Here is a 12,615-nt window from a genome sequence, read left to right on the forward strand (position 1 = left end):
CCGTATCTCAGCAGCAGGCAGCCCAGGCAATACTAGCTCTGGGGCCTGCCTGTGCACCCCATCAGTTCAGGAAGGAAATGCGTCAAAGGTAAAGTGCTGGCCCATTTCCATGTGCTGAATCTTGGAACAAACAGCACCCCTAACGGAACGAGAATTGCACGATATTCCGTTCCGGCAGGAGCACTTGGGGTGTGATTTTGTGGCCACGTTGTGCTAGAGCGAGAGCAAAACGTGTCCGGTAGATCCCGGGAGACCTCTCGCGGGCTTCCCAGCAGCCTTCACACCTCATGGGATCTACCCAAGTCCCGCGAAGGCGTCGGAATCTGAAACACGCCCAAAAGGGGCGCAGGCACATGGCGCGAGCCTATGTAGGGTTTAAACTTACTTAGGCGAGTTCACCCGATATCTACTGACTTCCCAGGATTTGCCCGCCTCCCAGCTGGGCACCGTTCAGCACTGGTCCAATGGGGGAATGGAGGGTCCCGGGGTGGGTTTGTCAGTCTAACACCCTTTCCCAATTCCTTACGAATATTGGACGGTATGGAGGGTAGTTTGGCCCTGCAGACCAAATCTGCTCACAGTTCCCCAAATGTGGTCTCACCAGTTCCTTGTACAGTTGCAGCAAGACTTCCCGACTCTTATACTCCAACCCACTTGAAATAAGGGCCAACATTCCATTGGCCTTCCTGATTACCTGCTGCTCCTGTGCTAGCTTTCTGTGTTTCATGCACAAGTCCCCCCCCAAGTACCTTTGTGTTGCAGTTTTCCTCCATTAAAATAAAACTCTGTTCTTTTCTTCTCACTTCCAAAATTAGTAGTTCCATAGAATATAGCACCCATTTACTCCGCCTCTCTCGGGTGGAAACGCTTTCATCCCAGAATCTATCCAAATCAGTTTATGAACAAAATGAACTTTTGTTCACAATTTCTTTAAAATGCTTGCCACTGTTTATTTACCCTCATATCGTGTAGTTTACTTATCCAATTGACCTAATACATCCCCTCAGATGTGTGTAACTGGTGTTGTTTAAATTTAAGTATATCACCCTCAAACTTCAGATTGAATTCAATTCTATTATGATCACCTTTTCCCAGAGAATCTTTTACTGCAAATTTACTCATTAACCATCGATAAAAGCAAATCACTGCGGATGCTGGAATCTGGAACAAAAACAGAAAATACTGGACAATCTCAGCAGGTCTGAGAGCATCTGTGGAGAGAGAGAAGAGAGCTAACGTTTCGAGTCTGGACGACTTTGATTGGCTTTGACAAAGAGTCATCCAGACTCGAAACGTTAGCTCTCCTCTCGCCACAGATGCTGTCAGACCTGCTGAGATTGTCCAGTTAGTTTCTAATTTCATTACTAATTAACCGAGCCTCCCTCCACAATACTAAATCTAAAATGGTTTTATTCATACTTGATTTCACAAGATATTCTTCTCTGAAACTGTCATGAAAGCATTCCACAAATTCACCTTCCAGAATACTTGGCAATTTGATATGTCTAGTCCATATGGATTCTAAGTCCCCTGTGATTATTACATTGCCTTTGTTACAAGCTCTAATTATTTTTTGTTTAATACCCTGCCCAACAGCATAACTGCTTCAGAATTGCTGGAAAAGCTTTTCATCGTGCCCTTAATCTCACTTTTAACATAGCTGTAGATATCAGGATTTATTACAGTAGCATCTTGTTCAGGAACTTCAAATGACACAATACCAGAAGGAAGCTGCATTGATCCATGTTCATTACCTCTGGAGACACCAGACAATGTTCCAACAGATCCATGGGGAATGTTCCGATTGGTACATCTGTAATCATGTCAGGAAGTGGATCACAGTCATGTCATTCCTCTTCATGTCACAGTAGAACCATTGATGACCATGTTGTATTTTGGTATCCGGCCAATGAGCATGAACTGCCTGAGGTTGATGTATTCCAAAGCCCGTCAACTACTTTAAATTGAGAAATATTTTTCGGCTGGTCAAAAGTTATGTTCAACTTTTTGTTTAGTTGTTCATGGAACATGGGTGTTGTTGGCTGGGCCAAAATTTATTGCCCCATTTCAGAGTTATTTCAGCGCATTTAAGAGCACCCTTGAACTCTGGGTCAAATATTAGCTACTTCACCCTCGGCCTGGTAGGGATGGCGGGGCAGTCCAGAATTCATCCGCAGGATGTGAGCATCGCTGGCAACTAAAAATGGCATTTATTGCCCATCCCTAATAGCGCTCGTGAAGGTGGCAGTGTGCTGCCTTCCTCAACTGCTTCAGTTCTTTCTCAAGGTCCAACTGCGTGGCTTGCTGAGCCATTTCAGAAGGCAGTTAAGAGTCAAACCATATTGCTGTGGGTCTGCAGCCACGTTCAGGCCATACTGGGGAAGGATTCTATTCCCTAAAAAGCATTAATGAATCAGATGAGCCTTTGCTACATTCCATTCGTTTCATAGTTGTCATTACAGATACTAACTTTATTTCCCCAGATTTATTTAATTATCTTGAGTTTAAATATGCCAGGTGCTCTGCTGGAATCTGAATTTGCTTCTCTGGATTATTAGTACAAAACTCTGCATGACAAGTCCTGCAACACAATTGTTGTACCCAATAATCTGATCTCACTGCCATATCCCGATTTAACTTGCTCTTTTCCCCTCTTGTGGATCAGGAGGAGCAGCTTCATCGGACCTCACAAGAAAGCCTTGGGCCTCTCTTCTCCTAGGTTCTCCCGTTCCCTGATTACATCCAGGACCCCCTCATTATTTGCATGATCCTGGCTGACGCCGATGGTCATCAAACTCCCGCTGACCAGCCAGATAGAGAATTTGTCCTGGTTTGAGAAGGACAGATCGACAGGGCTGATCCATCGCCAGACTCACCACCCAGGCTGATGGGTCCATGTGTCTTTTTCAATAGGACTTCCACAGTGAGCAAAACGATTGCATGCGCCGTAGTAAGTGCCTCTTTTACAGCTATTGTGTTTGTGTGATTGCTGCACTGCTTTTATCTGCTCAGTCTGTCTCTGATTCTCCCGCAGATTACTATTCGGCAAAGAAGAGATGTACACGCTCAGTCCACCACAGCAGAAGGAAGTAGGACTATTGGATGAAAGACTTGGAGATGGCTTCATTAGAAATAAAACTGCCGTGGGTTCCCAAAGAAAATGTAGCAGGAAGATATTTTATATTCAAACCTTTTTGTTAAACTACAGATTATCAACAAATTGGATTTAAAAATCAGTTACAAATTGGGTACAAATTATTTTGAACAAAACACAGTTGACCAATAGGCTAGGACTCCCATCGTCAAACAGCTCAGCTTATTTGGATTTTGGATGGTTTTTTTCTGGATGCTAAGTTAAAAGCTAAAACTTGTCGGACAATAAAATGAACTGAGCTCTCGGGGGACGTGAAACCCAGATTGTTGCTGTTTTTGTTCAAGAAATTACTCCCTTCTTTTCTACTATGTGAAGACTTTGTGAGCAAAATGAATTTTAGTAGCAGTTTCCTCATGGTGAACATCCATATATAATCTGATTTTATTTGTTCTTTTCTTGAAGCAGTCCTTTGACTGAATCTACCTTCACAACGAAAACACAGTGTGTGTATTAGATGGCAACAATGCATTGAATGGTTAAAATAGTTGGCATTATCAACAGTGTGGTCCAACCACAACTTTCACCTTAGCCAATGAGCTGTAATCTCCAGCACTGTTGCTTTGAACTGAAAATGGAAGAAGTGAGGCTGCCAGATAATCTTGAAGCCTGTTTGGTTCAGCATTGTGTGGGAATGGACTGTCCAATAGATCGAACTGAGTGGAAACTCATAGAAGAAATTGGATAAAGTATTCACCCCTTACTGGAGCCTGAAAGATAGTTGGGTAGAGACCTCCCCCAGAATTGTTGGATTCCACTCCTTTTTCACAAACTTTTCCATAAGTGGCCACGATGGTACAGTGGTTAGCACTGCTGCCCCACAGAGCCAGGGACCCGGGTTCCGGCCTTCAGTGACTCTCTGTGTGGAGTTTATACTTGCTCCCCGTGTCTGCATGGGTTTCCTCCAGGTGCTCTGTTTTCCTCCCACAATCCAAAGGTGAGCAGATTAGGTGGATTGGCCGCGCTAAATTGTCCCTTAATGTCCAAGGATGGTTAGGCAGGGTTATGGGGATAAGGCGGGGGGGGGGGGGGCTCTTTCAGAGGGTCGAAGCAGACTCCTGCATTGTAGGGATTCTATGAGCCCTGTTTCCTTTTACATATCTAACATTTTAAAACTTTGGTTGAATGATATTGATTTCTCCCATATTTCGGTTTCTGCTGCTGTGCTGTTTAACTGTCCAGAGGGGAATATTTTTGGAGAAGGGGCAGATGCCGTGAGGTTTTGCTGTGTTAATTCTTAACCAGACATAAGGCAGTTTACAGATACAGAAATGAGATCTGATTTGCCCATTGTTGCTATCAGCAGGCACACAACAAATTCTTATTTACTCGAACAGTTTTTATTGTGCTCAGCTGAAAAACAATAGCTTTGCTGTGTTTAAGGTGAATAATTTGAGCAAGGAAATGTGAGGTCTCCGAAATGGAAATGTCTCAGAATTTGTAACAACTGAAACTACTTTCTTATTTCAGGTCAACCTTCATCCTTAACCTGTGAAATCCCAACTCCTAGTTAGTCACGGGTGGAGACTAATTTGTTGGAAAAGATGTGCAGCTTGTGAATATTTGCTTTTGTGTCATTTTATAGTGTCATTATGGTTGGACTGATATTTGCTGTAGTTCTATTTTTGTTCTATAAATTATGTTATAGATATCTACAAACACAGAGAAAACAAATGGTCATCTGTCTATCTTCCTCGGTTTCTGTTTTGGGGTTTGTTCTTGTCTCTAGATGTCAGTAAGAGTACCAGCTAACCTTACCCGGAATTCTTTGTCACGATCTTATCTTATTTCCTCATTTCTTTCTCCCTGAATATTTTCTTTTCATTCCCTGCACGCTCAAAAAAACAGGCCTCTGCTCATCGCCTTGTAGCCAAGAGCATAATTGCCCAATTACCTGAGCACGTCTTCATTGTCCTTTTTTGCTTTAGCCAATGAATGCAGACATAATTTTATGCTCACCTGATTATAGTAAAATGCAAAAGACCAGGCCCTCGCCATGTGTTTTCCCAGGCTGCAATGCTAATAAGAGTGTTCCCATCTTGTCATATGTCCAGGTAACTGAGGGTTAATATTACCATAGAGGGTTGTTGGCCCTCTGAGTGAGATCTAAGTTCCAACTTGTTGCACTGGAGTTAAATCTGCTTCCAGTTATTGGATCACCAGAGATGTGTCAAATAAATCTGGTGAGATTCACCACATGACGATGGACAGAGATATTTTGATAGCTGTTGTCAGCAGAAGATAGAGGAGTAGGCTCTTGTTTATAATGTCTACTGGAGTTGGTGAATGGGCTGCACAGGTTTCAAAACAGCTGATGACTCCAATGGTTTCATTGCCAAATGCATGACTTTGTGTGGGACATTGCCGTAACCAAGGAAACTCTGCAGTTAGATCTACGGCCTGAACTGTTGATACTCACTATTCAAGCCGGGCTTGTGGCACGCGATGGGAGCACGCCTGACCCCAGATCAGAAGGCTGCGTGTTCAAATCAGGTCAGGCTCACGGAACGTTTCTGTAGCTGCTTCCAGGATTTTATATCTGGACAAAGCTCATTGTGCGGGGATGTTCTCGAAATGACTATGTTTAAAACCTGGTGCAAATCGATTTTTCCAGATATCTCAGATTTTCCCGCTCAGTTTATGGGGCGGCACGGTGACACAGTGGTTAGCACTGCTGCCTCACAGCAGTGAGGGTTCAAATACGGCTTGGGTTACTGTATGTGCGGAGTCTGCACGTTCTCCCCGTGTGTGCGTGGGTTTCCTCCGGGTGCTCCGGTTTCCTCCCACAGTCACAAAGGTGTGCAGGTTGGGTGGATTGGCCACGGTCAATTGCTCCTTAGCGTCCAAAAAGTTCGAGGTTAGGTGGGGTTACTGGGTTAAGGGGATAGGGTGGAGGCCTGACCCTAGATAGGGTAACCTTTCAGAGGGTCAGTGCGCACTCGATGGGCCTCCTACACTATCGTGATTCTATGATTCAACTGCAAGATAATCCATAGCTTTTAAAATAACTTACCGTCCCACATTCTCCCCACTCACCTGAAAACATTTACTGATACTGGTTATTGTTCGATTGGGGTCAGTAGCCCTTTGATTCTTCACACGAATGGCCATTCGTCATGGAGGGGTGTCAGCTGGTCATTCCAGAACTTATGGATATTAGATAAGCTCATCACATCTGAACCTAATCCTGACCGAGTACTGATCTGTAACAAAGACCTTCACTGGTTTTATCATCTCCAGTTGTAATTAACTGGCTCGTTATCACTGGCGATGAGGGATCAATTATGAAACTATAGTAACCTATATCACTCAGTTGCAGTATGGACAGAAATCTAACCATTAAACCATCATGAGATTTTTGAATTATATAGAAGAATCTCTGACATGTGTTATATCTCATGGAATCTTTATGAATAAAAGAAACTTTCACGGTTTCTTGTTGATTCAATGTCATTCATTGTTACACTGTTGAGTGAGGATGTGTAGAGACGGAAACACGTACCGCCTTGAGCTGGTGCAATTATACAGCAACTGTACTGGAGAATCCTTGCTTTCTGTGTCAATACTAAAATACCCAGGGATGGGATGTTTCTCCTGACTTCTGGAGAAAAGAATTCTGCTCTTTTCATTTTTTTCTGGCATCCACAAGGCCCAGAGGATCCAACACTGCGCCCGTATCCCTTTAATCTGCGGCAAAACTGATATTGTTTCTGCGATTGGGAGATGCAGTGGTCGGACCTCAATAGCTGCTGCCCCCATGTGCAACGGGCCGAGTGTCTTCCTGCACACAGCCATCTTCCTAATGCCTACTCTGTAACGGGAATCTCCGTCTCAAGGTGACTGGATCCTCTTACTCAATCTAAAGCCCCATTACCAGGAGATCAACTCAGCCCCAACCCACCCACAGTCTGTTATCCGGTTATCCGCTTCAGTAGCAAAAATAGGAAGGCAGGTTATTATTTGAATGGATGTAAATTGAGAGAGGCGGAGACTCAGCGAGACCTTGGTGTCCTCGTGCATCAGTCGCTGAAAGTAAGCACGCAGGTACAGCCGGCAGGAAAGAAGGCAAATGGTATGTTGGCCTTCATCGCGAGAGGATTTCGGGATGGGATTAGAGCTGTTTTACTGCCATTGTATCGGGCATTGATGAGGCCACACCTGGAGTATTGTGGGCAGTTTTGGTCTCCTTACCTGAGGAAGGATGTTCTTGCTGTGGAGGGAGAGCAGCGAAGGTTTACCAGACTGATTCCTGGGATGGCGGGACTGTCATACGAGGAGAGACTAAATCGGTTAGGATTATATTCATTGGGGTTTAGAAGACTGAGAGGGGATCTCATAGAAACTTATAAAATTCTAACAGGATTAGACGGGGTAGATTCAGAAAGAATGTTCCCGATGGTGGGGGAGTCCAGGACTAGGGGTCATAGTTTGAGGATAAGGGGTAAACCTTTTAGGACTGAGGTGAGGAGAAATTTCACCCAGAGAGTGGTGAATCTGTGAAAATCACGACCACAGAAAGATTAGATTGAGCTCTTGGGGCTAAAGGGATATTGGGAGAAAGGCAGGATCGGGTATTGAACTTGATGATCAGTTATGATCATAATGAATGGTCCTGGTATCTGGGACGGGATTCACCTTGGCGGCAAAATCGGGGTAGGCGTCAGTTTGACGGCATATCAGGATCCCTGGCACCCCGAAAATCGCGTATATGCGTCACTCGCTGCGCGGCGTTTAAGCACCATTGGCATATCGTTAGCGGGCCTGGCTAATCTCTGGCACCTCCGCGATTCACCGCCGCCGATGGACCGAGTTCCCGATGGCGCGGTTCACGTGTGGTCTCAGCGGGCGGGAACCCAACGGGGCAGCTGCAGACTGTGTCCAGCGCCGCCATGATCGGCCGGGAGCCGTGCTGCTGGCCGGGCAGGGCGGGGGGGGCTTCCACAAGGGTTGGGGGGACTGATGGAGGGTGACCAGATGGGCAGTATTTGGCAGGTCAGGTCTGCGCATGGCCGGCACCATGTTTTTTTTTTAGATATATTTTATTCAAGATTTTTTGGCCAAACATAACAGTGCACAGTGTTTCTTTTTAACAACAATAAAGCAATATAAATAACAGTGGCCAGTTTTAAACAAATAAATGGCAAACTAAATGGCAACTGCCTTATCAAAAATAGTTACTCTCCAAAGATACAATCCAACAGTCCAATATACATTACCTAAAACAAATGTCCAGACATATACAATGACATCCCTAAGAGCCCGCCCGGATCCCCCCCCCACCCCCCTGGGTTGCTGCTGTTGCCTTCTTTCTTTTTCATTCCCTCTATCGTTCTGTGAGGTAGTTGACGAACGGTTGCCACCGCCTGGTGATCCCCTGAGCCGAACCCCTTAATACGAACTTGATCCGTTCTAGCTTTATAAACCCTGCCATATCATTTATCCAGGTCTCCACACCCGGGGGTTTGGCTTCCTTCCACATAAGCAATATCCTGCGCCGGGCTACTAGGGACGCAAAGGCCAAAACATCAGCCTCTCTCACCTCCTGCACTCCCGGCTCTTCTGCGACCCCGAATATAGCCAACCCCCAGCTTGGCTCGACCCGGACCCCCACCACCTTCGAAAGCACCTTCGCCACCCACACCCAGAACCCCTGTAGTGCCGGGCATGACCAGAACATGTGGGTGTGGTTTGCTGGGCTTCTCGAGCATCTCCCACACCTATCCTTTACCCCGAAAAATTTACTGAGCCGTGCTCCAGTCATATGCGCCATGTGTAAAACCTTAAATTGTATCAAGCTTAGCCTGGCACACGAGGACGATGAGTTTACCCTACGTAGGGCATCAGCCCATAGCCCCTCTTCGATCTCTTCCCCCAACTCTTCCTCCCATTTCCCTTTCAGCTCATCTATCATGATCTCCCCCTCGTCCCTCATTTCCCTGTATATGTCCGACACCCTACCATCCCCCACCCATGTCTCTGAGATCACTCTGTCCTGCACCTCCTGCGTCGGAAGCTGCGGGAATTCCCTCACCTGTTGCCTCGCAAAAGCCCTCAGTTGCATATACCTAAACGCATTCCCTTGGGGCAACCCATACTTTTCCGTCAGCGCTCCCATATTTGCAAACGTCCCATCCAGGAACAGATCTCTCAATTGTACTACCCCAGCTCTTTGCCATGCTCCAAATCCCCCATCCATTCTCCCCGGAACAAACCTATGGTTATTTCTTATCGGGGACCGCACCGAGGCTCCCGTCCTTCCCCCTATGCCGTCTCCACTGCCCCCAAATTTTTAGTGTTGCCACCACCACTGGGCTTGTAGTGTATTTCTTCGGGGAGAACGGCAACGGTGCCGTCACCATTGCTTGTAAGCTGGTCCCCTTGCAGGACGCCCTCTCCAATCTCTTCCACGCCGCTCCCTCCCCTTCTCCCATCCACTTACACACCATTGAAATATTGGCGGCCCAGTAATAATCGTTTAGGCTCGGTAGTGCCAGCCCCCCCCATCTCTACTACGCTGCAAGAACCCCCTCCTCACTCTCGGGGTCTTCCCGGCCCACACAAAACTCATCATACTTTTCTCAATTCTCTTAAAAAAAGCCTTCGTGACCATCACCGGGAGGCACTGAAACACAAAGAGGAATCTCGGGAGAACCACCATTTTAACCGCCTGCACCCTACCTGCCAGTGACAGGGACACCATGTCCCATCTCTTGAAATCCTCCTCCATCTGTTCCACCAATCGTGTTAAATTAAGCCGGTGTAAGGTTCCCCAATTCTTGGCTATCTGAATCCCCAGGTATCGGAAGTCTTTTGTTACCTTCCTCAGCGGTAAATCCTCTATTTCCCTGCTCTGCTCCCCCGGATGCACCACAAACAACTCACTTTTCCCCATGTTCAATTTGTACCCCGAAAAATCCCCAAACTCCCCAAGTATCCGCATTATCTCTGGCATCCCCTCCACCGGGTCCGCCACATACAACAACAAATCATCCGCATACAAAGATACCCGGTGTTCTTCTCCTCCCCTAAACACTCCCCTCCACTTCCTGGAACCCCTCAGTGCTATGGCCAGGGGTTCAATCGCCAATGCAAACAATAACGGAGACAGGGGACACCCCTGCCTCGTCCCTCTGTGAAGCCGGAAATAATCAGACCCCCGTCCATTCGTAACCACACTCGCCATCAGGGCCCTATACAGCAACTGTACCCATCCGATACACCCATCTCCAAAGCCAAATCTCCTCAGCACCTCCCACAGATAATCCCACTCCACTCTGTCGAATGCTTTCTCGGCATCCATCGCCACCACTATCTCCGCTTCCCCCTCTGGTGGGGGCATCATCATTACCCCTAGCAACCTCCGTATGTTCGTGTTCAGCTGTCTCCCCTTCACAAACCCGGTTTGGTCCTCATGGACCACCCACGGGACACAGTCCTCTATCCTCGTCGCCATCACCTTGGCCTGAATCTTAGCATCCACGTTTAAAAGGGAAATGGGCCTATAGGACCCGCATTGCAGCGGGTCTTTTTCCTTCTTTAAGAGGAGCGATATCGTTGCCTCTGACATAGTCGGGGGCAGCTGCCCCCTTTCCCTAGCCTCATTAAAGGTTCTCGTCAAAAGCGGGGCCAGCAAGTCCATATACTTCCTATAAAATTCCACCGGGAATCCGTCTCGTCCCGGGGCCTTCCCCGCCTGCATGCTCCCAATCCCGTTCACTACCTCCTCCATCTCAATCTGTGCTCCCAGTCCTGCCCTCTCCTGTTCCTCCACCTTCGGGAATTCCAGCTGATCCAGAAAGCACATCATTCTCTCCTTCCCTTCCGGGGGCTGAGCTTTATATAATCTTTCGTAGAATGCCTTGAACACCCCATTCACTCTCTCCGCTCCCCGCTCCATCTCTCCCTCCTCGTCTCTCACCCCCCCTATCTCCCTCGCTGCTCCCCTCTTCCTCAGTTGGTGGGCCAGCAACCGGCTCGCCTTCTCTCCATATTCGTACTGTACACCCTGTGCCTTCCTCCATTGTGCCTCTGCATTACCCGTAGTCAACAAGTCAAATTCTACATGTAGCCTTTGCCTTTCTCTGTACAGTCCCTCCTCCGGTGCCTCCGCATATTGTCTGTCCACCCTCAAAAGCTCTTTCAGCAACCGCTCCCTTTCCCTACCCTCCTGCTTTCCTTTATGTGCCCTGATAGATATCAGCTCCCCTCTAACCACTGCCTTCAACGCCTCCCAGACCACTCCCACCTGAACCTCCCCATTGTCATTAAGCTCCAAGTACCTTTCAATACACCCCCTCACCCTTAAACACACCCCCTCATCTGCCAATAATCCCATGTCCATTCTCCAGGGTGGGTGCTGTTCTTTTTCCTCTCCTATCTCCAGGTCCACCCAATGTGGAGCGTGGTCCGAGATAGCTATGGCCGTGTACTCCATCCCTGTCACCTTCGGGATCAATGCCCTTCCCAAAACAAAAAAGTCTATCCGTGAATATACTTTATGAACATAGGAGAAAAACGAAAACTCCTTACTCCTAGGCCTGCTAAATCTCCAGGGGTCTACTCCTCCCATCTGCTCCATGAAGTCCTTGAGCACCCTAGCTGCAGCCGGCCTCCTCCCGGTTCTGGACCTCGATCTGTCCAGCCCTGGGTCCAGCACCGTATTGAAGTCTCCCCCCATTACCAACTTTCCCGCCTCTAGATCCGGGATACGTCCCAACATACGCCTCATAAAATTTGCATCATCCCAGTTCGGGGCATATACATTCACTAGAACCACCGCCTCCCCTTGCAATCTGCCACTCACCATCACGTATCTACCCCCACTATCCGCCACTATGGTCTTTGCCTCAAACAGTACCCGTTTCTCCACTAATATAGCCACCCCCCTATTCTTCGCATCTAACCCCGAATGAAACACCTGCCCCACCCATCCTTTGCGTAGTCTGACCTGGTCTATCAGTTTCAAATGCGTCTCCTGCAACATAACCACATCTGCCTTTAATTTCTTTAGATGTGCGAGCACCCGTGCCCTTTTAATCGGCCCGTTCAGCCCTCTCACATTCCACGTAATCAGCCGGGTTGGGGGGCTCTTTACCCGCCCCCCCCCCCCCCCCCTTGTCGACTAGCCATCCCCTTTTTTAATCCAGCTCCTCACCCGGTTCCCACGTACCCGTATATCCCCCCCGACGGCGCCCTCCCGCCTCGACCACCCCACCCCGTACCAGCTCTCCCTTCTCCCCAGCAGCAGCAACCCAGTTAACCCCCCCCCCCCTCCCCGCTAGATCCCTTTCTAGCGTAGTTGCACCCCCCATGTTACTCCCAGAAGTCAGCAAACTCTGGCTGACCTCAGCTTCCCCCCGTGACCTCGGCCCCCACTGTGCGAGGCCCCCTCCTTCCTGCTTCCCTGTTCCCGCCATGATTACCATAGCGCGGGAACAAAGCCCGCGTTTCCCACTTGGCCCCAC

At 47.9% G+C, this 12,615-nt stretch overlaps 1 protein-coding gene across 6 annotated transcripts in view; it reads left to right on the forward strand.

Annotated features, from left to right (window-relative positions):
• LOC140396568 (cyclin-dependent kinase inhibitor 1-like) overlaps window positions 1-6,585 on the forward strand; it is a 161,374-nt gene extending 154,789 nt beyond the window's left edge. For all 6 annotated transcript variants that reach the window (XM_072485338.1, XM_072485340.1, XM_072485337.1 and 3 more), the window contains one exon: window positions 3,035-6,585. In XM_072485338.1, coding sequence (XP_072341439.1) covers window positions 3,035-3,093 — 59 coding nt within the window. In that variant the 3' untranslated portion in view covers window positions 3,094-6,585. The remainder of the gene's footprint in view (window positions 1-3,034) is intronic.
• The last annotated feature ends 6,030 nt before the right edge of the window (window positions 6,586-12,615 follow it).

The sequence above is a fragment of the Scyliorhinus torazame genome, chromosome 19 (assembly GCF_047496885.1).
Source record: "Scyliorhinus torazame isolate Kashiwa2021f chromosome 19, sScyTor2.1, whole genome shotgun sequence".
NCBI classification, from domain to species: domain Eukaryota; kingdom Metazoa; phylum Chordata; class Chondrichthyes; order Carcharhiniformes; family Scyliorhinidae; genus Scyliorhinus; species Scyliorhinus torazame.